Source organism: Balaenoptera borealis (assembly GCF_965194805.1).
Source record: "Balaenoptera borealis genome assembly, chromosome: 7".
In the NCBI taxonomy this organism is placed as follows: Eukaryota; Metazoa; Chordata; class Mammalia; order Artiodactyla; family Balaenopteridae; genus Balaenoptera; species Balaenoptera borealis.
Window position 1 is genome coordinate 111,349,779 of NC_138864.1, and position 27,020 is coordinate 111,376,798.

General features: G+C 39.8%; 1 protein-coding gene across 1 annotated transcript in view; it reads right to left on the reverse strand.

Moving 5' to 3' along the window:
* SLC35B4 (solute carrier family 35 member B4) overlaps nt 1-24,762 on the reverse strand; it is a 38,564-nt gene extending 13,802 nt beyond the window's left edge. The window contains exons 1-2 of the mRNA XM_082399250.1: nt 20,635-24,762; nt 1,041-1,154 (exon numbers count right to left, since the gene is read on the reverse strand). Coding sequence (XP_082255376.1) covers nt 1,041-1,154; nt 20,635-20,711 — 191 coding nt within the window. The 5' untranslated portion in view covers nt 20,712-24,762. The remainder of the gene's footprint in view (nt 1-1,040; nt 1,155-20,634) is intronic.
* Between the last annotated feature and the right edge of the window lie 2,258 nt (nt 24,763-27,020).

Genomic DNA, 27,020 nt, shown 5'->3' on the forward strand with positions numbered 1-27,020 from the left:
CTACTCAGGAAGGCTGCAAAATAACACCAATGAATCTTAGCCAGTCCTTGGATGCATTCACACCAGAACATCCCTCTCAAAGAGATTAAGTGACACTATCCTACTAAATACAACTGGACGGATTACACTTTGTATGTGTGTGGTTCTTTCTTTTTCTTTTAATTTAATTAAACAACAAGGACCTATTGTACAGCACAGGGAACTCTACTCAGTATTCTGTAATAACCTATACAGGAAAAGAATCTGAAAGAGAATGGATATATGTATATGTATAACTGAATCACTTTGCTGTACACCTGAAACTAATACATTGTAAATCAACTATACCCCAATGTAAAATAAAAATTAAATTAAATTAAAAACATACACTTTGATTTCAAGTCTCTCACAGCAAGAATGCTGTTTTCAATACAGTGTTTATTATAAGATCTGCCCTGTTTTCTGTTTGGCCCCATGAGTATAGTTATGCAACTTTGGACTAATGGATGGAGGTCTGGAAGCAACAATTTTACCTTAGCTTGCCATTCATTTTCTTTTGATTGAGGTGAAAGTCACATAACATAAAATCTACCATTTTAAAGTGAACAATTCGGTGGTATTTAGTACATTTACAATGTTGTGTAACTAACAGCTCTATCTCCAAAAGCCATTAGTCTTTTAAAAGTAACAACGATACCACTCTTAACATATTTGATAACTTTACCAACAAGAGGAAAATATGCATAACTGGTTAAAAATTGGTTGTTATACCAGGCCTTTGACCATATACCAGACAGACACAGACAGACAGACAGACACACACACACATATATATAGTTGCCTCCATCAGAGTTATTTTAAGTGTCGTGGCAGGAATTTTATTCTAAAAATAGGCTCCCTGGAGCGTCACAATGTATTAAATTCAGAAAATGAATTATTCTACTGATATCTTTGATATCAATCTTATAAAACAATGCCTCATATTCCTTTTATATAGGTACCAGAAAAGCTCTTAATTTAAAAAAAAAAAAAGGCTAAAAAGAGACTTCAATGTGCCATACCTTATTGGGATAACTGGATGCTTCCTTCCCAAATCAGCTTCAAAGAGGAAGCCTTCCACAGCGATAAATAAAAATTGTGCAAATGTCACAATGTTCCCGCATCCTGGATGCTTCCTGTGTAGTGAATAATAAAAAGAAAAAAAAAAGACACAGAAAACTGAGATAAAGAGCACTAAGAATTGTTTTATTCACAGTTCAGAATAACAGGGAAGATGGATTTCTGTTACCCACTGTCCTGCTTTATCTCAGTTTTCATATCCCACGGATCACACACACTTAGCAAGAGACCCACAGAGAAGAACGTCAGCTTTCTTCCTTTACTCTTCCACAGGTATAGCAGGCCATGAGTAAGAATGATAACGCTCGTTCCTAGAACTATGATACAACTTTCCCAGTAAACTGTAGGAAGGTGGTCATAGGTTCTCGTTGAGATCCTCACTTAACCAAGAGGGCTTTAGTCCAGATCCTCGTCAGCTTGGGCACAAGGCCCAAGGTCAGAAATATGCTCAGGTCTCCTGTAATGTTTACATATCCTCCCAACCAGGATATCTCCGAGACTGCTGTCAATCAAAGACTCCTACCCAGTGTTAATGACAGGGATGTTACCTTAGACAGAATCCCCATGGGGGCAACAATGGTGGGAGACTGGGGGCAGAATCTTACTATTTTTCTAAGTATAAAGCAAGGGATATACGTACAGCACATAAGTCCATATATAGTGTACCTGCAGAGGGATGATTAGGAAAAAATGTCTACAAAGGGTCTTTGGTGGGGCTGGGGGGAGGGGCAATAACGAAGGCAAGACTGAGGAGCACTGCGGCTGTCTTACTAGTCTCCACCGCCCTTAACGCAAACGTATCAGGGACTCAACAAACGTTCGTGGAATTCAATGGAACCTCTTCAGTGATCCACTTAAAGGTTGGGGAATCTTCCACAGTGACTGTTAGGAGCAAATCTACAAGGCAGAAAAATTCCTCTGACATCCCTCTTGAGGTACTCTGTGAAAGTCAGTTACTTAAAATGTTGTGGTTTTCTTGAGCTTGTCCTCCATTAGGCACTGCCCAATCACTGGAAGAAGGACAAAGGGAGCAGTTGTCTTTGCTCTCCTGAGGCCTCCAGAGTTCCCACATTACCAATAATCCCATATTACGAAATATAGCGCCCTGTTCTGTATTTTCATCTTCACCAAAGACATTTACCCAAACCCAGTGATTAGAGGGATTTAATTGTATTATTATATATTAATATAATGCTATTTATTAAAAACAACTCCATTCTCTATTGGTGGTATTAATATCAAACAGCAACGCCAAGGATCACATTCCTAAATACTCCCATCAGGCATAAAAATAAACAACGCCAAGCATAAGCCATTCCCGTACAGAGCTGTGCTTACCATCGGAAGCGGAACTCTTGTCCCGCTTTAGGCTCTACTACCTATGAAGGTTTCCTTGAAAACTACTGCTCTATATGCAATTCAACGTTTTCTTTTAGCACTCCTTATGTTTGAGGGACAGGGCTAAACGTTGCAGGAATCCATAAATAACCATGTAAGACATTTACCTCATTCTAGGAGCTAATTAAAACCATTAGCCTAAATATGAGTGACAGGAGAGGGAGCTTTAGCTCCAGATAGCTCCTGGCACAGTGCTCTTCAACTCCAGCTAGGCTGCTCTTTAACAACCATAAGCCCGAGAAGCCTCACCCTCCCAGGTGGGGTGGGGCTCTGGATTTGAAAGCTTGCTTCCCACTAGATCCTAATGTGCATCCAGAGTTGAAAACCACTAGTGCAGGTCTGGGGAAAGGGCTTGGAGGGGTGTGTGTGTGTGTGTGTGTGTGTGTGTGTGTGTGTGTGTGTGTGTGTGTTTGTGTAAGATGCAGAGGTAATTCTTACCTGTGCCAGTCCACAGTGCTTAAAAGCACACAATGACATGCCGGATATCCAGCTATGCTGCTAACCTTATGACAGTAGAAGTTTATTACCCTAAGTTTAGTTTTCTTATCTTTAAAATGGGAACAGTATTAGGGCCTATCTCATTGGTTTATGGTAGAGTAAATAAGCCAGTCCCTGAAACACACTTAACAGAGGGAAAAAGGCAAAGACTAAAACACTAGGATACCTTCAATCTAAGTATAGGAACCCTTTTAAAGACATTTATGTTGAGCAATTTTTCTCACCTGTAAAATAGAAGTGATGTGTTTTTAACGTCATAGTGAGGATTCAATGAGAAAATATACATAAATCGCCAAGCACAAGACTTAGTCCAAAAAGAGCTCATTATACTTCTTGTTTTCCCTTCCATTTTCTCTTTCCTGAAAGCTTAGGACAATTCAATTAAAGAGTAATTATCAAGAACCTACTGTGTGTGCAGGTAGGTGCTGGCTGAGAGGGAGCTGCCAATTGAATGAGACCTGATCCCTGCCAAACATGGAATATGAGACAGTAGGAACCCAGTGCCCTGTGGGGATGGTTAGAGGACCGTCCTATTCATCTTCACACCACCAATCTCTGGGCACCAAGTCTGGCTTTCACCCAAGCAACTGAATGAATGTGGGATGCCTCACTTTAAGCAAACATGATCTAGAATATGAGGACTGTATGAAAGTTAAAAATAAACTATTTCAAAAAATGATTCACTTCTAAAGTGTATTCTTCATAGGATGTTTTAAAAGGCATCATAATAGGATCATATCAAGGTGGCAGAGGAGTAGGACATGGAGCTCACCTTCTCCCACAAATGCATCAAAAATACATCTGCATGTGGAACAATTCTCACAGAATATCTACTGAACGCTGGCAGAAGACCTCAGACTTCCAAAAGGGCAAGTAAATCTCCACATAACTGAGTAGGGCAAAAGAAAAAAGAAAAAAAGAGAGAGAAAGGAATCCGGATGGGATCTGCACCCCTTTGGGGGAGTTGTGAAGGAGGAAAGGTTCCTGCACCCGGGGAAGTCCCCTCACTGGTGGCAAAATCAGCTGGGACAGAGGGGGAGCTTCAGAGCCTCGGAGGAGAGCACAGCACCCTGTTTGCAGAGAGAGACCTGCATAGAAGGTCAGTGCTGCCAGCACTCCCCAGCTTGGGTCGCTTGTCCCCTGGGGAGGGTCGGGGCTGGGTGCTGAGGCTCAGGCTTCGGAGGTCAGACCCCGGGGAGAGGACTGGGGTTGGCTGTGTGGAGACAGCCAGCACACCCTGAGGAAAGAGACAGCAAATATCCAAACCAAAAACAGCCCTCACGCCAAAAAAAATTAAACCCACACAAGCTACGCAGGGACACTCCCGCATATAAATAGCCCTCCAAGACTACAGTAGGTAATTGTTCCTCCTAAACTCACACAGTAAGAGAAATACAAGCAAAATGAAGAAGTAGAGGAACGACTCCCAGTTAAAAGACCAAGAGAATTCCCCTGAAGAAACAGACCTCTTCAGTCTAATAGACACCAAGTTCAAAAAACAGGTAATGAAAATACTGAAAGAATTAAGAAAGGCTATTGACAGAAATGCAAATTACTGTAAAAAGGAACTAGAAACTATAAGGAGGAGCCAAGAAAAATTTAAAAATCATTTGCCAAGACAAAAGCTGAGGTAAAGGCAATGAATAGAATGAATAATACAGAAGAAAGAAGAAGTGATCTGAAAGATAGAATAATGGAAATTACCCAATCAAAACAGCAGACAGAAAGCCAAATGAAAAAAAAAAAAAAATGAAAGCAATAAAAGAGACCTGTGGGATAATATAAAGCATGCCAATCTACATATAATAGGGATTCCAGAAGGAGAAGAAAGAGAAAAGGGGGTTAAAAATGTATTTGAAGAAATTATGGCTAAAAGCTTCCCAAACCTAAAGAAGGAAACAGATATCCAGATACAGGAAGCACAGAGGGTCCTAAACAAGATGAACCCAAACAGACCTTCACCAAGACATATAATAAAAATGGCAAAAGTTAAAGAGAGGATTCAAAAGACAGCAAGAGAAAAACAAAGAGTTAATTACAAGGGAACCCCCATAAGGCTATCAGCTGATTTCTCTACAGAAACACTGAGGGCCAGAAGGGAGTAGCAAAATATATACATAGTCTTGAAAGGGAAAGATCTGCAGCCCAGAATATTCTACCCAGCAAGATTATCATTTAGAATAGGAGGAGAAATAAAGAATTTCTCAGACAAGTAAAAACTAAAAGAATACAGCAATTCTAAAGCTATCCTAAAAGACACATTGAAAGGTCTGCTCTAAATAGAAAAGAAGCAAGAAGATACAGGAAGGAGGAAATCACAACTGGAAAGTAAATCACTTAAATTAGCCAGTATACAGATCAAAAAGAAAAAACAAAACCTACTTGTGAAAGTGAAGATAAACACAAGGAACAGCAAAAGGATAAACATGAAGATGTAAAAAAGACGTCAAAATCATAAAATGTGGGGAAGGAGGGTAAGAAAATTCAAATTCTTTTTTTTTTTTTTTTTAGAATATGTTTGAGCCTATATGACTATCCATCTAAAGCAAGCAGATACAGGAAGGGGGGTTAACATACTTGAATAACAGGGCAACCATAAATCAAAAACATACAATAGATTCACAAAAACCAAAAAGAACACAAGCATAAAAGGAAATCATCAAACCACAAAAAGAAAAACAAAGAAGATACAAAGAATCAACTGGAAAACAAGGTTTAAAATGGCAATAAATACATATGTATCAATAATTACCTTAAATGTCAATGAACTGAATGCTCCAATCAAAACACATAGCGTGGCACACTGGATTAAATAAACAAGAGCCTACAATATGCTGCCTACAAGAGACACACCTTAGGGCAAAGGACACACATGGATTGAAAGTGAGGGGATGGAAAAAGATATTTCATGCAAACGGAAATGACAAGAAAGCAGGAGTTGCAATACTCATATCAGACAAAATAGACTTTAAAGCAAAGGCTATAAAAAAAGATAAACAGGGACGCTATATAATGATAAAAGGATCAATACAAGAAAAGGATTTTACACTTGTCAACATATATGTACCTAATATAGGAGCACCCAAATACATAAAACAAATACTAATAGACATAAAGGGAGAAATTGATGGGAACACAATAATAGTAGGAGACTTTAACACCCTGCTCACATCAATGGACAGAGATGCTAAATGATACAACAGAACAGTTATATTTAATTGATATTTGCAGGACATTACATCCAAAAAAAACCCAGAACACACATTCTTTTCAAGTGAACATGGAACATTCTCTAGGAATGACCACATACTAGGGCACAAAACTCACCACAACAAATTTAAGAGTATAGAAATTATTTCAAACATCTTCTCTGACCACAGCAGTATGAAACTAGAAATCAACCACAGGAAAAGAACTGAGGAAGAATACAAAAAACGATTACATGGGGACTGAACAACATGCTACTAAAAAACCAATGGGTCAACAAGGAAATCAAAAAGGAAATTAAAAATTACCTTGATACAAATGACAATGAAAACACAACCGTACAAAATCTATGGGATGCAGCAAAAGCAGTTCTTAGAGGGAAGTTCATAGCAATACAGGCCTTCCTCAAAAAATAAGAAAAATTTCAAATAAACAATCTAACCTACCACCTAAAAGAATCAGAAAAAGAAGAACAAACAAAACCTAAAGTCAGCAGAAGGAAGGAAATAATAAAGATTGGGGAGGAAATAAATAAGATAGAGATTAAAAAGACAATAGAAAAAAAATCAATAAAACCAAGAGCTAGTTCTTTGAAAGGGTAAACAAAACTGACAAATCTCTGGCCAGGCTCACCAAGAAGAAAAGAGAGAGAACCCAAATAAACAAAATAAGAAATGAAAAAGGAGAAAGCTCAAGTGATACCACAGAAATACAAAAAACCATAAGAGAATACTATAAAAAATTATATGCCAACAAATTTGACAACCTAGAAGAAATGGACAACTTTCCAGAAATATACAGCCCACCAAACTGAATCAAGAAGAAATAGATAATTTGAACAGACCAATCACTAGAAGAGAAATCGAATCTGCAATTTAAAAATACGCCCTACAGGGACTTCCCTGGTGGCCCAGTGGTTAAGACTTCATCTTCCATTGCAGAGGGTGTGGGTTCGATCCTTGCTCAGGGAGCTAAGATCCCACATACCTCATGGCCAAGAAACCAAAACATAAAACAGAAAGAAATATTGTAACAAATTCAATAAGACTTTAAAAATGGTCCACATCAAAAAAAAACTTAAAAACAAAAAAACTCCCTACAAACAAAAGTCCAGAACCAGATGGCTTCACAGGCAAATTCTACCAAACATACAAAGAAGAACTTATACTGATCGTTCTCAAACCCTTCCAAAGGACTGAAGAGGAGGGAACACTCCCACAGACATTTTATGAAGCGACCATCACCCTGATATCAAAACCAAAGATACCACCAAAAAAAGAAAATTACAGGCCAATATCTTTGATAAATATAGATGCAAAAATTCTCAACAAAATATTAGCAAATTGAATCCAACAACACATAAAAAAGATCATACACCAGAACCAAGTGGGATTCATCCCAAGTTCACAAGGATGGTTCAACATAGGCAAACCAATCAATGTAATACACCACTTTAACAAAAGAAAAGTCGAAAACAAAATAATCATCTCAACAGATGCAGAAAAAGCATTTGACAAAATTCAACACCCATTCATGATAAAAACTCTTACCAAAATGGGTATAGAAGGAACATATCTCAACATAATAAAGCCATTTATGACAAACCCACAGCCAATATAATACTCAGTGGTGAAAAGCTGAAAGCCTTCCTGCTAAAATCTGGAACAAGACAAGGATGCCCATTCTCACCACTTCTATTCAACACAGTATTGGAAGTCTTAACCACAGCAATCAGACAAGAAAAAGAAATAAAACGTATTCAAATTGGAAGGAAAGAGGTAAAATTGTCACTATATGCAGATGACATGATACTATATATAGAAAACCTTAAGGACTCCACACAAAAACTACTAGATCTAATAAATGAACTCAGCAAAGTAGCAGGATACAAGAATAACATTCAGAAATTAGTTGCATTTCTTTATGCTAACAATAAAATATCAGAAAGGGAATGTAAAAAAGCAATACCTTTCAAAAATCACACACACACACACACACACACACACACACACACAAAACCCCTAGGAATAAACCTGACCAAGGAGGTGAAAGACTTATATGCTGAGAACTATAAAACATTAATAAAGGGACTTCCCTGGTGGCGCAGTGGTTGAGAATCTGCCTGTCAGTGGAGGGGACACGGGTTCGATCCCTGGTCCAGGAAGATCCCACATGCACCAGAGCAACTAAGCCCGTCCACCACAACTACTGAGCCTCCGCTCTAGAGCCCTAAGCCACAACTACTGAGCCCGCGTGCCACAACTACTGAAGCCCATGTGCGTAGAGCCCGTGCTCCACTACAAGAGAAGCCACTGCAATGAGAAGCCTGCACACCACAACAAAGAGTAGCCCCTGCTCGCTGCAACCAGAGAAAGCCTGCGTGCAGCAACGAAGAACCAACACAGCCAAAAAAAAAAAAAAAAGACTTAAACGTAAGATATGACACCATAAAACTCTTAGAAGAGAGCATAGGCAAATCTCTGTAATAAATCATACCAATGTTTTCGTAGGTTAGTCTCCCAAGGCAACAGAAGTAAAAACAAAATAAACAAATGGGACCTAATCAAACTTACAAGCTTCTGCATAGCAGAGGAAACCATAAAAGCAAAACAAAACAAAACAACGAAAAGACAACCAATGGAATGGAAGAAAATATCTGCAAATGATGCAACTGACAAGGGCTTAATCTCCAAAGTATACAAACAGCTCATACAACTCAACAACAACAAAAAAACAAACAACCCAATTGAAAAATGGGCAGAAGACCTTAATAGACAATTCTCCGAAGAAGACATACACATGGCCAGTAGGCACATGAAAAGATGCTCAGCATCAATAATTATTAGAGAAACGCGAATCAAAACTACAATGAGGTACCACCGCACACTGGTCAGAATGGCCGTCATTAAAAAGTCTACCAATAACAAATGCTGGAGAGGGTGTAGAGAAAAGGGAACCCTCCTACACTGTTGGTAGGAATATAAATTGGTGCAGCCACTATGGAAAACAGTATGGAGGTTCCTCAGAAAACTAAAAATAGAATTACCATATGATCCAGCAATCCCACTCCTGGGCAAATACCTGGACAAAACTATAATTCAGAATGATACATGCGTAGGACCTGCACAGAAGGGGAGAGGCAGGATGTGGAAAGGAGGGCCTCTGGAGTGTGGTGATCCAGAGTTTGGAGAGCACACTGGACACAGCAAAAAATTAGAGTATCTGCAGAGGAACTCAAGAGAGTGATCAACATTAATGTCTCAGAAGATCGGAGGAGGAACCAAGATGGCGGAGTAGAAGGACGTGCTCTCATTCCCTCTTGCGAGAACACCAGAATCACAACTAGCTGCTGGACAATCATCGACAGGAAGATACTGGAACTCACCAAAAAAGATACCCCGCATCCAAAGACAAAGGAGAAGCCACAGTGAGACGGTAGGAGGGGCGCAATCAGAGTAAAATCAAATCCCATAACTGGTGGGTGGGTGAATCACAGACTGGCAAACACTTATACCACAGAAGTCCACCCACTGGAGTGAAGGTTCTGAGCCCCACATCAGGCTTCCCAACCTGGGGGTCCGGCAATGGGAGGAAGAATTCCTAGAGAATCAGACTTTGAAGCCTAGTGGGAATTGATTGCAGGACTTCGACAGGACTAGGGGAAACAGAGACTCCACTCTTGGAGGGCACACACAAAGTAGTGTGCACATCGGGACCCAGGGGAAGGGGCACTGACCCCGGAGGAGACTGAACCAGATCTACCTGCTAGTGTTGGAAGGTCTCCTGCAGAGGCGAGGGGTGGCTCTGTTTCACCGTGGGGACAAGGACACTGGCAGCAGAAGTTCTGGGAAGTACTCCTTGGCGTGAGCCCTCCCAGAGTCTGTCATTAGCCCCACAAAAGAGCCCAGGTAGGCTCCAGTGTTTTGCCTCAGGCCAAACAACCAACAGGGAGGGAACCCAGCCCCACCCATCAACAGTCAAGTGGATTAAAGTTTTACTGAGCTCTGCCCACCAGAGCAACAGTCAGCTCTACCCACCACCAGTCCCTCCCATCAAGCGTCTTAGATAGCCTCATTCACCAGAGGGCAGAGAGCAGAACCAAGAAGAACTACAATCCTGCAGCCTGTGGAACAAAAACCACATTCACAGAAAGATAGACAAGATGAAAAGGCAGAGGGCTATATACCAGATGAGGGAACAAGATAAAACCCCAGAAAAACAACTAAATGAAGTGGAGATAGGCAACCTTCCAGAAAAAGAATTCAGAATAATGATAGTGAAGAAGATCCAGGACCTGGGGGAAAAAAAGGGAGGCAAAGATTGAGAAGGTGCAAGAAATGTTTAACAAAGACCTAGAAGAATTAAAGAACAAACAAACAGAGATGAACAATACAATAACTGAAATGAAAACGACACTAGAATGAATCAATAGCAGAAAAACTGAGGCAGAAGAACGGATAAGTGACCTGGAAGACAGAATGGTGGAATTCACTGCTGCGGAACAAACTAAATAAAAAAGAGTGAAAAGAAATGAAGACAGCCTAAGAGGCCTCTGGGACAACATTAAACGCAACAGAATTCGCATTATAGGGGTCTCAGAAGGAGAAGAGAGAGAGAAAGGACCAGAGAAAATATCTGAAGAGATTATAGTCGAAAATTTCCCTAACATGGGAAAGGAAATAGCCACCCAAGTCCAGGAAGCGCAGTGAGTCCCATACAGGATAAACCCAAGGAGAAACACGCCGAGACACATACTAATCAAATGGCAAAAATTAAAGACAGAGAAAAATTATTGATAGCAGCAAGGGAAAAACAACAAATAACATACAAAGGAACCCCCATAAGGTTAACAGCTGATTTCTCAGCAGAAACTCTACAAGCCAGAAGGGAGTGGCATGATATACTTAAAGTGATGAAAGGGAAGGACCTACAACCAAGATTACTCTACCCGGCAAGGATCTCATTCAGATTCGATGGAGAAATCAAAAGCTTTACAGACAAGCAAAAAAGCTAAGAGAATTCAGCACCACCAAACCAGCTCTACAACAAATGCTAAAGGAACTTCTCTAAGTGGGAAACACAAGAGAAGAAAAGGACCTACAAAAACAAACCCAAAACAATTAAGAAAATGGTCATAGGAACATACATATCGATAATTACCTTAAATGTGAATGTATTAAATGCTCCAAGCAATATATATGCTGTCTACAAGAGACCCACTTCAGACCTAGGAACACATACAGACTGAAAGTGAGGGGATGGAAAAAGATATTCCATGCAAATGGAAATCAAAAGAAAGCTGGAGTAGCTATACTCATATCAGATAAAATAGACTTTAAAATAAATAAAGAATGTTACAAGAGACAAGGAAGGACACTACATAATGATCAAGGATTAAGGATCAATCCAAGAAGAAGATATAACACTTATAAATATATATGCACCCAACATAGGAGCACCTCAATACATAAGGCAACTGCTAACAGCAATACAAGAGGAAATCGACAGTAACACAATAATAGTGGGGGACTTTAACACCTCACTTACACCAATGGACAGATCATCCAAAATGAAAATAAATCAGGAAACAGAAGCTTTAAATGACACAATAGACCAGATAGATTTAATTGATATTTATAAGACATTGCATCCAAAAACAGCAGATTACACTTTCTTCTCAAGTGTGCACAGAACATTCTCCAGGATAGGTCACACCTTGGGTCACAAATCAAGCCTTGGTAAATTTAAGAAAACTGAAATCATATCAAGCATCTTTTCTGACCACAATGCTATGAGATTAGAAATGAATTACAGGGGAAAAAACGTAAAATATGCAAACACATGGAGGCTAAACAATACGTTACTAAATAACCAAGAGATCACTGCAGAAATCAAAGAGGAAATCAAAAAATACCTAGAGACAAATGACAATGAAAACATGATGATCCAAAACCTATGGGATGCAGCAAAAGCAGTTCTAAGAGGGAAGTTTATAGCTATACAAGCCTACCTCAAGAAACAAGAAAAATCTCAAATAAACAATCTAACCTTACACCTAAAGGAACTAGAGAAAGAAGAACAAACAAAACCCAAAGTTAGCAGAAGGAAAGAAATTATAAAGATCAGAGCAGAAATAAATGAAATAGAAACAAAGAAAACAATAGCAAAGATCAATAAAACTAAAAGCTGGTTCTTTGAGAAGATAAACAAAATTGATAAACCATTAGCCAGACTCATCAAGAAAAAGAGAGAGAGGACTCAAATCAATAAAATTAGAAATGAAAACGGAGAAGTTACAACAGACACTGCAAAAATACAAAGCATCCTAAGAGACTACTACAAGCAACTCTATGCCAATAAAATGGAAACCTGGAAGAAATGGACAAATTCTTAGAAAGGTAGAACCTTCCAAGACTGAACCAGGAAGAAATAGAAAATATGAGCAGACCAATCGCAAGTAATGAATTTGAAACTGTGATTAAAAATCTTCCAACAAACAAAAGCCCAGGACCAGATGGCTTCACAGGTGAATTCTATCAAACATTTAGAGAAGAGCTAACACCCATCCTTCTCAAACGCTTCCAAAAAATTCCAGAGGATGGAACACTCCCAAACTCATTCTATGAGGCCACCACCACCCTGATACCAAAACCAGACAAAGATACTACAAAGAAAGAAAATTACAGACCAATATCACTGATGAATATAGATGCAAAAATCCTCAACAAAATACTAGCAAACAGAATCCAACAACACATTAAAAGGATCATACACCACTATCAAGTGGGATTTATCCCAGGGATGCAAGGATTCTTCAATATACGCAAATCAATCAATGTGATACACCATATTAACAAATTGAAAAAAAAAATTGAAGAATAAAAACCATATGATCATCACAATAGATGCAGAAAAAGCATCTGTTGACAAAATTCAACACCCATTTATGATAAAAACTCTCCAGAAAGTGGGCATAGAGGGAACCTACCTCAACATAATAAAGGCCATATATGACAAACCCACAGCAAACATCATTCTCAATGGTGAAAAACAGAAAGCATTTCCTCTAAGATCAGGAAGGAGACAAGGATGTCCACTCTCACCACTATAATTCAACATAGTTTTGGAAGTCCCAGCCACAGCAATCAGAGAAGAAAAAGAAATAAAAGGAATACAAATTGGAAAAGAAGAAGTAAAACTGTCACTGTTTGCAGATGACATGATACTATACATAGAGAATCCTAAAGATGCTACCAGAACACTTCTAGAGCTAATCAATGAATCTGGTAAAGTAGCAGGATACAAAATTAATGCACAGAAATCTCTTGCATTCCTATACACTAATGATGAAAAATCTGAAAGTGAAATTAAGGAAGCACTCTCATTTACCACTGCAACAAAAAGAATAAAATACCTAGGAATAAACCTACCTAGGGAGACAAAAGACCTGTATGCAGAAAACTATAAGACACTGATGAAAGAAATTAAAGATGATACCAACAGATGGAGAGATATACCATGTTGTTGGATTGGAAGAATCAATATTGTGAAAATGACTCTACTACCCAAAGCAATCTACAGATTCAATGCAATCCCTATCAAATTACCAATGGCATTTTTTACAGAACTAGGACAAATCATTTTTAAATTTGTATGGAGACACAAAAGACCCCGAATAGCCAAAGCAGTCTTGAGGGAAAAAAATGGAGCTGGAGGAATCAGACTCCCTGACTTCAGACTATACTACAAAGCTACAGTAATCAAGACAATATGGTGCTGGCACGAAAACAGAAACATAGATCAATGGAACAAGATAGAAAGCCCAGAGATAAACCCATGCAGCTATGGTCAACGAATCTATGACAAAGGAGGCAAAGATATACAATGGAGAAAAGACAGTCTCTTCAATAAGTGGTGCTGGGAAAACTGGACAGCTACATGTAAAAGAATGAAATTAAAACACTCCCTAACACCATACACAAAAATAAACTCAAAATGGATTCAAGACCTAAATGTAAGATCGGACACTATAAAACTCTTAGAGGAAAACATAGGAAGAACACTCTTTGACATAAATCACAGCAAGATCTTTTTTGATCCACCTCCTAGAGTAATGGAAATAAAAACAAAAATAAACAAATGGGACCTAATGAAACTTCAAAGCTTTTGCACAGCAAAGGAAGCCATAAACAAGACGAAAACACAACCCTCAGAATGGGAGAAGATATTTGCAAACGAATCAACGGACAAAGGATTAATCTCCAAAATATATAAACAGCTCATGCAGCTCAATATTAAAGAAACAAACAACCCAATCCAAAAATGGGCAGAAGACCTAAATAGACATTTCTCCAAAGAAGACATACAGATGGCCAAGAAGCACATGAAAAGCTGTTCAACATCACTAATTATTAGAGAAATGCAAATCAAAACTACAATGAGGTATCACCTCACACCAGTTAGAATGGGCATCATCAGAAAATCTACAAACAACAAATGCTGGAGAGGGTGTGGAGAAAAGGGAAGCCTCTTGCACTGTTGGTGGGAATGTAAATTGATACAGCCACTATGGAGAACAGTATGGAGGTTCTTTTAAAAACTAAAAATAGAATTACCATATGATCCAGCAATCCCACTACTGGGCATATACCCAGAGAAAACCATAATTCAAAAAGACACATACACCCCAATGTTCATTGCAGCACTATTTACAATAGCCAGGTCATGGAAGCAACCTAAATGCCCATCAATAGACGAATGGATAAAGAAGTTGTGGTACATATATACAATGGAATATTACTCAGCCATAAAAAGGAACGAAATTGGGTCATTTGTTGAGACGTGGACAGATCTAGAGACTGTCATACAGAGTGAAGTAAGTCAGAAAGAGAAAAACAAATATCGTATATTAACACATGTATGTGGAACCTAGAAAAATCGTACAGATGAGCCGGTTTGCAGGGCAGAAGTTGAGACACAGATGTAGAGAGCAAACGTATGGACACCAAGGGGGAAAAGCGGCAGGGGGGTGGGGAAGGTGGTGTGCTGAATTGGGCGATTGGGACTGACATGTATACACTGTTGTGTATAAAATGGATGACTAATAAGAACCTATGGTATAAACAAACAAACAAACAAAACAAGTAATACTAAACTTTCATTGGGTTATTTGTATGGAATTATGTTAATATAAATGTTTCAGACATTACATGAAATTTCTAAAAATCTTATATGTTCTGGTATAATGTTATAAGTCATAATTCTAGTTCTTACTTTAAAATGTGTATCTCAGAAATAACCAAGTTTCCTTGTCAATTGCATTATTATGAACTTTCATCAAATCTTTAACCGTGGTCATTTTTAAGTCTTTTTTCATTTACAGACAGTTCTGGGTGTACTCTGATTCTTTTGCAAATATGTTACTATAAAAGGGTTTCATCTTCAAGGAATTCATGGAAAAGACTCTGACAAGTACAGGTTTCTGGTAACTGACTATACTGCTGAACTGAATGAATAAGCATTTTCAGAACTCTAATGGAAAACTGATGAACTCATAAAATTGCTAACAAAAGATCAAGATGAAAAAAAAATTAATTACATGGGACTGAGTGAACTGATGAGGATGATTATAATTTTTGTGTCTTTCTGTTTGAATAAAAAAAAAAATCCCACAAAGACTCAGAGGCAAAAAATATACAAATCAATTTTCACTGCAAAGTAAAGGAGCTGTTACAGTGGAGGATTACTGGACTGAATGTCAGTATTATGACATAGTATGAGTGTGTTTCGAGTTTGGTAATTGCAATCATTGTTGCTTTTGTCGTGGTCATCCATTTACAATGCTTGGTGTCAGTTTATTTATCTCTTGTAAAAATAAAATACAGTGTGTGTGTGTGTGTGTGTGAAAAAAAAAAAAGATACATGCACCCCTATGTTCATAGCAGCACTATTCACAACAGCCAAGACATGGAAATAACCTAAGTGTCCACCAATGGATGAATGGATAAAGAAGATGTGATATATACAATGGAATACTACTCAGCCATAACAAAGAATGAAATAATGCCATTTGCAGCAACATGGATGCAACTAGAGATTATCATACTAAGTGAAATAAGTCAGAAAGAGAAAGACAAATGCCATATGATATCACCTACATATGGAATCTAAAATATGGCATAAATGAACCTATCTATGAAACAGAAACAGACTCACAGACATAGAGATCAGACTTGTGGTTGCCAAGGGGGGTAGGGAGGGATAAGGATGGACCGGGAGTTTGGGGTTGGTAGATGCAAACTATTACATTTAGGATGGACAAACAACAAGGTCCTACTGTATAGCACAGGGAACTCTATTCAATCTCTTGGGATAAACCACAATGGAAAAGAATATGAAAAAGAATGTCTATATGTATACAACTGAGTCACTTTGCTGTACAGCAGAGATTGGCACAGCATTGTAAATCACCTATACTTCAATTTGTTAAAAAATGTTAAAAATAAATAATTGAAATCAGGATCTTAAAGTGATAGCAACGTCCCCATATTCACTGCAGCACTATTTGCAATACCTAGTGAAGATAGAGAAACAACTGAAATGTCCATGGACAGATGAATGGATACAGAAAATGCGGTATAAACATACAGTAAATATTATTCAGCCTTAAAAAAGAGGGAAATGACACCATTTGCAACAACATGGAAGGCATGCTAAATGAAGTCAGTCAGTCACAAAAGGACAAAAGGACTGCATGATTCCTCTTACATGAAGCATCTAAAATAGTCAAACTTACAGAAGCAGACAATAGAATGGGGATTGCCAGGGTCAGGGGGGAAGGGAAAATGGGGACTTGTTCAATGGGTATAAGTTTTCAGTTATACAAGGTGAATAAGTTCAAAAGATCTCTGTACATCGTAGTGCACATGGTTAACAATTCAGTAGTGCACACTTAAGAATTTGTTAAGAGGGTACATTTCATGCTCAGTGTTCTTACCATAAAAAAAAGGGAGCACAAGGAAATTTTGGAGGTGATGGATATGTTTATTACCTCGATTATGATGATGGTTTCATAGGTGTATGCATACTCATCAATTTGTATACATTAAATGTGTCCAATCTTTGTTTATGAATATACTTCAACAAACGTATAAAAAAGTTAAAGCTATTGAAAACATTTAAAAAATTAAAATAAAAAATAAAAGGCATCATAATAATTTTTAATTTTATCTTTATTTATGGAGGTAGCTATTATTATGCCCATTTCATTGCTAAGACACTGAGCGCCAAATGGCACAGAATTAGGTAAGTCTCCCAGAGCCACCTGGCAAATAAATGGTGTTTGCAGACCTCCTTATTATTATCATTGTTATTATTATTTTTTTTTTTTTACAATTCAGTGGTTTTTAGTATGATATTTAGAGTTGTGCAGCCATTACCATCATTTAATTTTAGGACACTTCCAAAAGAAATCCAATACCCATTAGGAATCACTCTCCATTTCCCCCTCCCCTTGACAATTCTAATCTACTTTGTCTCTATTTCCATAGGTTTTTTATATCTCCCTAATGTACTCACATAATTCAATTTTTTAAAAAATCAACTTACAGAGCTTTTTAAGAACACAATGCTGTATAGCTACCAATGGAACTATTTATTTTAATTTGAATAATTCACTTTAAAACTTCAGAGTACAAACCTGGATCCTTTTCCCCTGAATTGTTTGTTATCTTCAACTTTATTCCTCAGGTATTATAATCACTAAATGCAAACAGTTTCTCTGTGAATTCTCTTTGGCAAGAATCCAAATTTTTTACTTTTTTAAAAAAGAACTCTGAAGAGAAAGAATTAGGCAGATAGTTTATGGCTTCTGTATTTCTTATTCTAGATTTAGAAAACTTCCTTATTTGATTCAACATTAGGCACTTGATGAAAAAATAAAATGCAAAAAAGAAAATGTTTCAGATTGTTTTCCTGACATAAGACACCTCACCTAGTTAGTGAGCTGATGGTGTATCTTGTTTCCAAGGTACAATGTAAACTCTCTCAGAAGGGAGATCAAGGCACTCATTCATTACTTCACATCTGCCCTGTACACTGCATTGGTGCTTTATATTTTATTATAGGTCCCAATTATAAGTATGAAATAAGAAAGAAAAACCTAAATTTGTTCTCCAACTTGGGGGAAAATGGTTAAAAATGCTCACTTCTCCCTACAAGTCAGTTTAGCATTTCAATTCATACTTAGTGTCCCAAGGAAGCTATATAAGAAGCACAGTTCCTGCTCTATAAAAATTTCTTAGCGTTCCACTGTGATGTCCCAAGATAAAGTCACAAATTATGAGAAGGCCAAATCTACAAAGAACCTTAAAAGACCATCTGGTCCAACCAGCTCTTATTTTCTTGATCTGAAATATGATAAGTTGGAGTTGCCCAAGCAAATCAGCACAAAGCTGCTATTCAGTTTGGGGTACCACTCATTAAACTAACAAATGTACCCTTTACCACATTATGAAAACCCATTGCTGTATGCAAACATTCAGATGTACAAGAAAGATAAGGAATGATGGTTTTTTGGGGTTTAACAAATTATTCAAAGTATTCTAAATAGAAGATCCAATAATGCAGAAAAACATCCTGTAAAGTTAGATTTACCCACAACTTTTCAGGAACAGCTCATAAAACAGGGTATATGTATATTGAAACAAAAGTTGTTAGAAGGGGAACCTATTGCGAGCTTCAGGCTTTGCACCAGCATCTCATTTAATCCTTCAAAACCCTGTGAGGCTGGCAGAGCCATCACCGCCCTTTCACAGCTGAGAGAACAGACTCAGGGAGACCACGTAATTTAGCTAAGGGCTCACAACTGGTTAAAAAATAAAAAAGGCCCTCAGTTACTAACATAACATATTCTGATGTCATACAGCCTTTGGCAAGGTTTAATTCAATGGCATATTCAACACAAACATTACACTATTATTCTCTGACCTTCATTTCCATGGCTGGCCTGATTTTATCACATTTTTATATTTTTAAACCAATTTCCAAAGTGACCTTCCTTTGAAGTGTACCAGCTGACAGCTGGATACATTTTTTTTTCATTTTCACATCCCTCACCGCCTACTCCAGAGAATGACAAATGAAAGATTTTAATCAACACTTTTTGCACATTAAAATTTCAAGCTCTGTAATCGCAAAAATTAATCCCACAGAGTTTACCTTAAGCAAACTGGTTGCTTCAGAATGACTTAATCAATGTTATCATGAAAATAAAATACATTTCTAGCAGGCACCACAGGAGGAAATGGGTCACCAAAGCCTAAGGGCTGCTCAAGCTCAAAAATAACAGGAAAGTTGAAAAAGGTATTGGGCTAGGAGTTTAGATTCCTGGATTCCACTTCTGGTTCTGCCACTTACAAGTAGTAAGAGACAACCTAACTTCCTGGGACATGTTTCACTTTCAGTAAAACAGAGAATATAATTCTTGACCTATCTTGTTCTGATGGTCAATGGAGATAATGTGCAGATTTAAAAACGTGGTGCTAAACAGCACCATAGATATTATTTTATAGGTGGAAAAAGGAAGCCCAGAGAGGCTAAATAACTTGAAAACGTCACACAGCCAGGGGATGACAGAGCCAAAGACGGGAACTCCTGAGATTTTCATTCCTGAGCTTTTAGAGTCCACCTGTTGCCTTTTCTCTAACAGCTTCTACTCAATGAACTTTGCACATTATTACTCAACATTATTTGCATGCCACCTCAATAAAACTACTCTGGTGTCCCTTTGGGAAAGTGTCATAACCATTCTTGATTTATAAAGTTACACCTCAAAATGCAAGCTTCCTGATTTAATATCTTAATGCTGGAAAGGCTATCCCCGGTCAATTGGACCGACCTTCTGCATAAGAATTCGTTCTACTACATCCGCGAGAGGCATGTTGGGCAAAGTACTCATAACCATCTCTAAGGCCAATAAAAGAACTTCTTTGCAGGCCACTTTAAAACAACTGAAACTTTATTTGCAGCGTGTACCAAATCAGACTGCTTTTTAAATCCAAGCTTTGCTCACGTTATATATATGGCATTAGCAGGATCGAGAAAAGAGCTGGAGGAACCTTGGGTTCTGCCACGAGCTCCCTGCCGACCTTGGGAAAAAAAACTCTCCAGGCTTCAGTCTCCCAGAGTGTGAAAAGGGGGTGACGACAGCAAACACCCCCAGTGTTCCCCTCGAGGGATGCTAAGAAACTATTGGGCGGGAGAGCGGAAGGTGCGCAGGATGACGGAGCAGCCGACTCAGCCGCGTCCCAAGCAGCCCAGGGCAGACACTGGGCGCAGGCGGTCCCACCCCGGGCCCCGCCCGACTCGGGGGGGACGGCGCGTGGGGGCGCCCCTCCTCCGGCTTCTTTAGTGCGACCGGCGGGGGTCACTTACCGGGCCAGGAGCTCTAGGAAGATCACGTTACTGCAGCAGCCTGCGAAAACCAGGCCCACCGCGAAGGCCGGGCGCATGGCCGGGGCAGGGTAAGGGGAGCAAGCGCGCAGAGGAAGCGCCCGCCTAGACTGCTACCCCAGGAAACCCGGCTGCCGCCTCGCCGCGGCACTGAACATCACCACCGTCCCGCAGTGCTGCTCTCCCGGGGCCGTCGCGGTCTCCTTTTTCCCGGCAGCCGCCACCAACGCTGCCGGCGAGGAGCTGTAGTTAGCTGTCAGCGGGGCCCCATTCATCCGAAGGGGTGTCCGAGTCTGGGCCAGACTACACTTCCCAGAATGCTGCGCGCCCGTACGACCGGCTGCGTCCTAACTCGCCTCTGCCCGGCAGCTCCACCGGAGAGGAGAGAGAGGCGAGGTGCCCGTCATGCCTCGCGCGGTAGCAAGCCTCGGGGCTTGCTGGGAAGTGAAGTTCCAACGCTGTTAACGTTGTTTCTTAAGAGGCCGCCAAGGGCTATGAAAGGGATTCGTCCAGCACTTTCACGATAAACTCACAGCTGACGGCACTAGAGCTACACACCTGTGATTGCTTGGTCGTTGGACGTATTCTAGTATTTGAAAATTCTCCTGAATTGAGAGAAAGTAGAAATTCTCTGAACTTCCTTCTCTGCCTTTTGAAAAGAACATCGGACTCGGGAAGTTCTGGGATTGAATCTTGGCTTAGACACTAATCAGCTCGGCTATCTCAGGCAACTGCTTTCTCATCATAGGTAAAGATGGGAACAGTAATGCCCATCTTACCTGGCTGTTGTGAGGATTAAAAGCGATGATCACCTGGGCATCTTGTTAAAATGCAGGTTCTGATTCACTAGACCTGCTGTGGGGCCTGAGGTTCTGCACTTCCAACAAGTTTCCAGGTGTCGGTGATGCTACAGAGCTGTCAACCAAACTTTGAAGAGCACATGCCTATAAACCAGCTGACTCTGGAGACCTTTCCATCCCACCCGTCTCACTGGCTCAGGGACTCTGGGCCAGCCAACCAGCCACCCAGGCTCCTCTTTCCCTGTAGCCTACAGTCAGGCTCAAACAAACTAACTTGTCCTTCTCCTTCACTTTAACACTGAATATCTTTAAAGAGTAATCTATATTCACGGTCTCTGCTTTTTACTCTCATCAAAGCCAGGTTATTGAAAGTAGTCTCATTTAGAGCCCTAATGACCTCTTAATTGTCCAAACCAAATACCACAGGCTCACCTTACTTGATCTTGCCACGGCTTTTGACAATGAAAGCTCAATCCTCTTGACATTCTCCTGTCCCTCGGATCATAAGACACGAGCGTCCTGTTTCTCTTTCTACTTCTCTGACTTACCTTTTTCAGTTTTCTTTTTGGGCTTTTCCTCCTCTGCCCACTGAGTTCTCCTAACAGAGCTCCATTATTTGTCCCTCCTCTTGTTTCCCTGAACACTTTCTATTGGTGATCTCATCTCCATAACTTCAACCATCACCATATGTAACTGAGATCTTATGTGTATGTACAGCCCCAATCTCCTGTGTGCCTTAAATCGAAGTTTCCAACTGCTTATTTGACATTTTCACCAATAAATCCTTGTAAACCCCTCAACAACAGCATATACACAGTTCATTATCTACCCTCCCAAATAGGGCCCTTATTTCTACTAAGGACATTATCCACCATCTGTTCTCTTTGGGCAAAAACCTAAAAGATATTCACAGTCTTCCTTGCCTTCCCATCACACATTTATTTTACCTCTACATTCTGTCAATTCTGCCTCACAAGTATCTCTAGATTCCAATCTCTCCTTTCAGTTTACATCGATGTCTACTTATCCTCCTAACATATCTTGGTGCCTTCAGCCTCTTCCCTCTTCAACCCATCCTCCATGCTGTCGCCACACTGTTTCCAAAAACAAACTCAAACTCTTTATGTCACACTGCTATTCCAAGATGTCTGTTCCAATTACTAGTACTGTGTAACAAACCACCCCAAAATGTGGTGATTCAAAATGTAGTATAGAACAAAAAGATTTTCTCTCTCTCACACAGTTCTGTATGTTGACAATGTTCGACATACACCTAGTCCGTTCTCCGTTGGAGTTTCGGATGCCGTTGTGGTCAGATGCCAGCTAAGGCTGGAGCCTTCTGAAGGCGTGACTGGGCTGATGAATGGCTCTCTCGTCATGGCCTCTCTTAGGCTGTGTTTCCTCACAATATTGTGGACTCAGGTTAGCCAGACTTCTTACAAGATGACTAGCTCCCCCTAGAACAAGCGTTCCAAGAGATCAAGTCAAAAGCTGTAGTGGCCTCAGTGTGTGACACTGACACACAGTGTCACTTGCACCAAATTCTGTTGGTTCCATTGGCCAACCCAGATTCATTGTGGGAGGGGACTAGCAAAGGCATCATCTGTGGGGGGGGAGGGGCATCTTTGAAGACTAGCTATACAATGTTTCTTGGCTCCTTGTGTGAAATTCACACTCTGTAGAAGGCATACAAACATGTCACCATCAAGCCTCAGTTTACGTTTGTAATTTCCTCTCCTGCCATTCTTTCCAGTGCTACCTGGACTCCTGCCACATTAAATGCTCTGTTCTCTGAGTTTATAGTGACTTTCAAAATTTGCCTCTGTGCACATGCTGTTCTGCTTGCTCGGAAAACCCTTTTCTTTTTGGCCATCTCCTACTCATCCTTTTATGGCAATGGGGGACACAGGAGTGAGTAGATACTTCTACACTGTACAGGGGGAAGGTCCCTGCTCAGACATCACCTTTCTGTGTGTAGTTTTTCAAAGCACCATTCACGGTTCCCTCCTCTATATCTCTAGCACCCCATCCATACCTAAACCAGTCCATGAATCATATTGTTGTAATTATACATGTTCGTGTTGGTCTCCCCCTTTAGACCATGCCCCTTTGTGAACAGAAACCAAGAATAACTAATTCATCTCTAGATCCTTAGCATTATATACAGTGACTGGTATATAATATGTACATATGCTTTTTGTTGAATGAATGAATGAGTGAGCTTGAGTTCATTATTTGAGTCAAATAATTCACACCTCATAAATTCAATAAATATATAATATTTTTCAGCTTGACTCATTTCTAAAATGTACACATCAAAAATATACTGCTCAATAATTTGCATAAACAATGATATATAACCAATACCCTGGCCAGGAAACAGAACATTACCAGCACCCCAAAAGATCCCTGTGCCCCCTTCAAATCATTAATCCCCTCCAGGAATAACCCCGTTTTTTACTTTCTAGCAACAGAGATTAGTTTTGCCTGGTTTTAGACTTGACATAAATGGAATCATACAGAATATTTTCTTTTGTTTCTGCTTCTTTCACTCAACAATATGTTTGTCAGTTCATATGTGTTGTTGCATGTACTTGTAGTTCATTTATTCTCGTTGCTGGATAACATTCCCTTGTATGAATGTACCACAATATATCTCTTCTCCTGGTGATGGACATTTTGGGCATTATGAAGAGTGCAACTATGAAATTTCTTGTACATAACTTTTGGTGAACATAAACACACATTTCTGTTGGATATCAGTGGATTAATCAAGGTCCTTAGTCAAGAAACAGGAGTCATACAGTAACGAACAAGGAAAGTTTAATATAAAGAATTATTAACAGTAACAGAGGATTAGTTAACATAATGGGTTAAGAAACTCCCAAGATTATAGAAATAGTAACTACAACCTAGGACTGAAGCAGACCACTCAAGGAAGGAACAAATTTGGAAGAGGGCCTTCTCTCTTGCACATTGAGACTCAGGCTTTACTGAAGAGGGCATGGCTATAGCCCACTAGCTAGCAGAGAAGTTCCGTAAGGTGCTGATAAAACTAGCCATGAACCACCCTCTGGGGTCCGGTTGGGGCACCGGCCAAGTCATCTGGTGTTGTACTTTCCAGGAAGCTGGCTGGGGCTCTGGAGAACTTCCTGGTAACCACCTGGAAGGATACCACTGAATTCACCGAGGCGAGTGCCACGGGATGTCCTATGTGCTGCAGGAACAAGAAGAGAGGAAAAAGCACCAGAACCAGGAAGACAAGGCCCCTCCTCTCGCAGTGTTCCTGCAGTGCTGTCATGACAAAGGTCCACACTGTGCCACCTGGCAGAGGGGAAATGTCCAGAGAACCCAGCTCCAGCATCACAAGCAGGGCCGTGAGGGGTGGATTTTGAGCTGGGAGGTTGTAAATCGACAACTGAGACTCCCATGGGGTTGGGGTGGGGTGGGGGTTAGGGTCATTTCAACTTCCATATTTTAATTGTTGCATCGTAAAACCAAAGTTACAAAGTGCAGGCAAGGCTTCATCTCCCAGGCTTTTTTCTGCTTTCCCCTCTGAGTTCAAAATTCAAGCATCTTTGAATGAATAGCGACATCTTAGACAGCAGCTGGGCTCAACGTGTTTAAACCTTCGCACAATCCGCTTCCCTTGTGTGGAGGGACCTATTGCTTCGGGAATGTTCATCATCTTTGCTCCTGTGTTGTCAGCAGGAAAAAGCTGTCAAGGTTGTCTTAAAAGCCATTTTTGCTTCTAGCTCCAGCCACTCAGACATATTTTGAATCATTTATTAAATCCACTTAACCAAGTGGTTGACAAAAAATTAAGTAAGATGACTCCTGTGGGATACTGCTTGACAAGTGTCCTCAAGTTGACAAGCCTACAGAGATCTGTCACTTGATTTAAAAAAAAAACAAACGTTTTCATATCTATTATGTGAGGATGATTTTCTCCTCTATCACATAAATCTTGAGATGCTTGGCGCTGTGCATGGGGAAGGCACACTATAAATATACGTGAGGTATTATTTATAAAGTCAAATATTTTTGTTACTTGTTTCATAGGTCAGACTCAAGCAATGCCCCAGTGTGTTGATAGATTTATGTAATCTAGCTTCTTCAAGGATGTTATTCAAAGACAGATGACCTTTTTCAGAGTATTGTAGTTAAGGCACATGGAGTTTTGGCCAGGAAGGAAACTTTCTTGACCAGAATGTTAGTGGTATGAGGTCAAGGACTTTGTCTTATTAGCCACAGTACCCTCTACATCTCTATGGCATTTGGCTCATAGCAGATGCTCACTGAGTTTGGATGGAAGGTAGAAAGGAAGGAAGAAAGGAATGGAGGGACAGAGGGTTGGAGGGACAGAGTGAGGGAGAGAGAGAGGGAGGGAGCGAGGGAGAATGAAGGACCTTTAGGAAAACCAGCTCCTATTTAAGAAAATCATATGCAAAACAGGTGAGGGGTTGAAAATGGTACCTGCTATGGTAGAAACTACTAAGCAGGTTAAACACCTGAAGAAATAATCCTGACTGCTCAGGGCTATGGGCGAGCTCCTGATGGCAAGAACTATGTCTACTTGAACTGTGTGCCTCCCAGTTTTCCCCTTCATTGTTGCTGAATTGATGTTTGTTAAATTGTATTATTGAATTGAGGTGGCAAATCTCACTACGAGGAAAAGATACTGTTAAACCACTTTTAGGAAAAAAATGATGTCAGAGAATCAAGTGTTTGCATCAGGTATGACGTGTCTCTAAGTTACTTACTATGCTTCCACCTTCCCCAACCCTAGGATAACTGATAATATTTTAAGAGAATAAAACGAACCCATGGGGCCGTTTCATTTTGATTTTCCTACCCTGGTTCCATCACCTTTTCCCCATCTCAGGCATTAAGCTATGTTACTAACCCACCTGCTGAAACACGCTTTGATCTGCTATTCCCCAGGGGTGAACGTAGCGCATCACAGTGACTGTTTCAGTTTCTAAATGCTTCTGCACAGAGCCCATCTACCCCTCCATCAATTATGTGAGGTAGATGGGGATTATTATTCCTACGAGAAAATCTGAGGGTCAAAATGTTTAAATATATTTGCTAAGCCTCACAAATTTGAATGCATGTGGGACTAGGCAGGTGAGGTCAACATGAAACTGATTTTCAAGGTAAAATGGTGAAACTGACTGCAGAATGTATTGAGTTTTTTGGGGACTCGGAAGGTGTAATCCGTGTCTGGGTACATTCAAATTCAAATTTTTTTAATTTTATTTTTAATTGTGGTAACATGTATGTTACAAACAGTTTACCATCTTAACTGTTTTTAAGTGAACAATTCCCTGGTATTAAATACATTTACATTGTTGTGCAACTATCACCACCATCATCCCTGGAGCTTTTTGCATCTTGCAAAACTGAAACTCTGTAGCCATTAAACAATCATTCAGCCTTACTTCCTCCGCCCCCCAGCCCCTGGCAACCACCATTCTAGTTTCTGCTTCTATGAATTTGACTACTCAAGGTACTTCATGGAAATAGAATCACACAGTATTTATCTTTTTATGACAGGCTTATTTC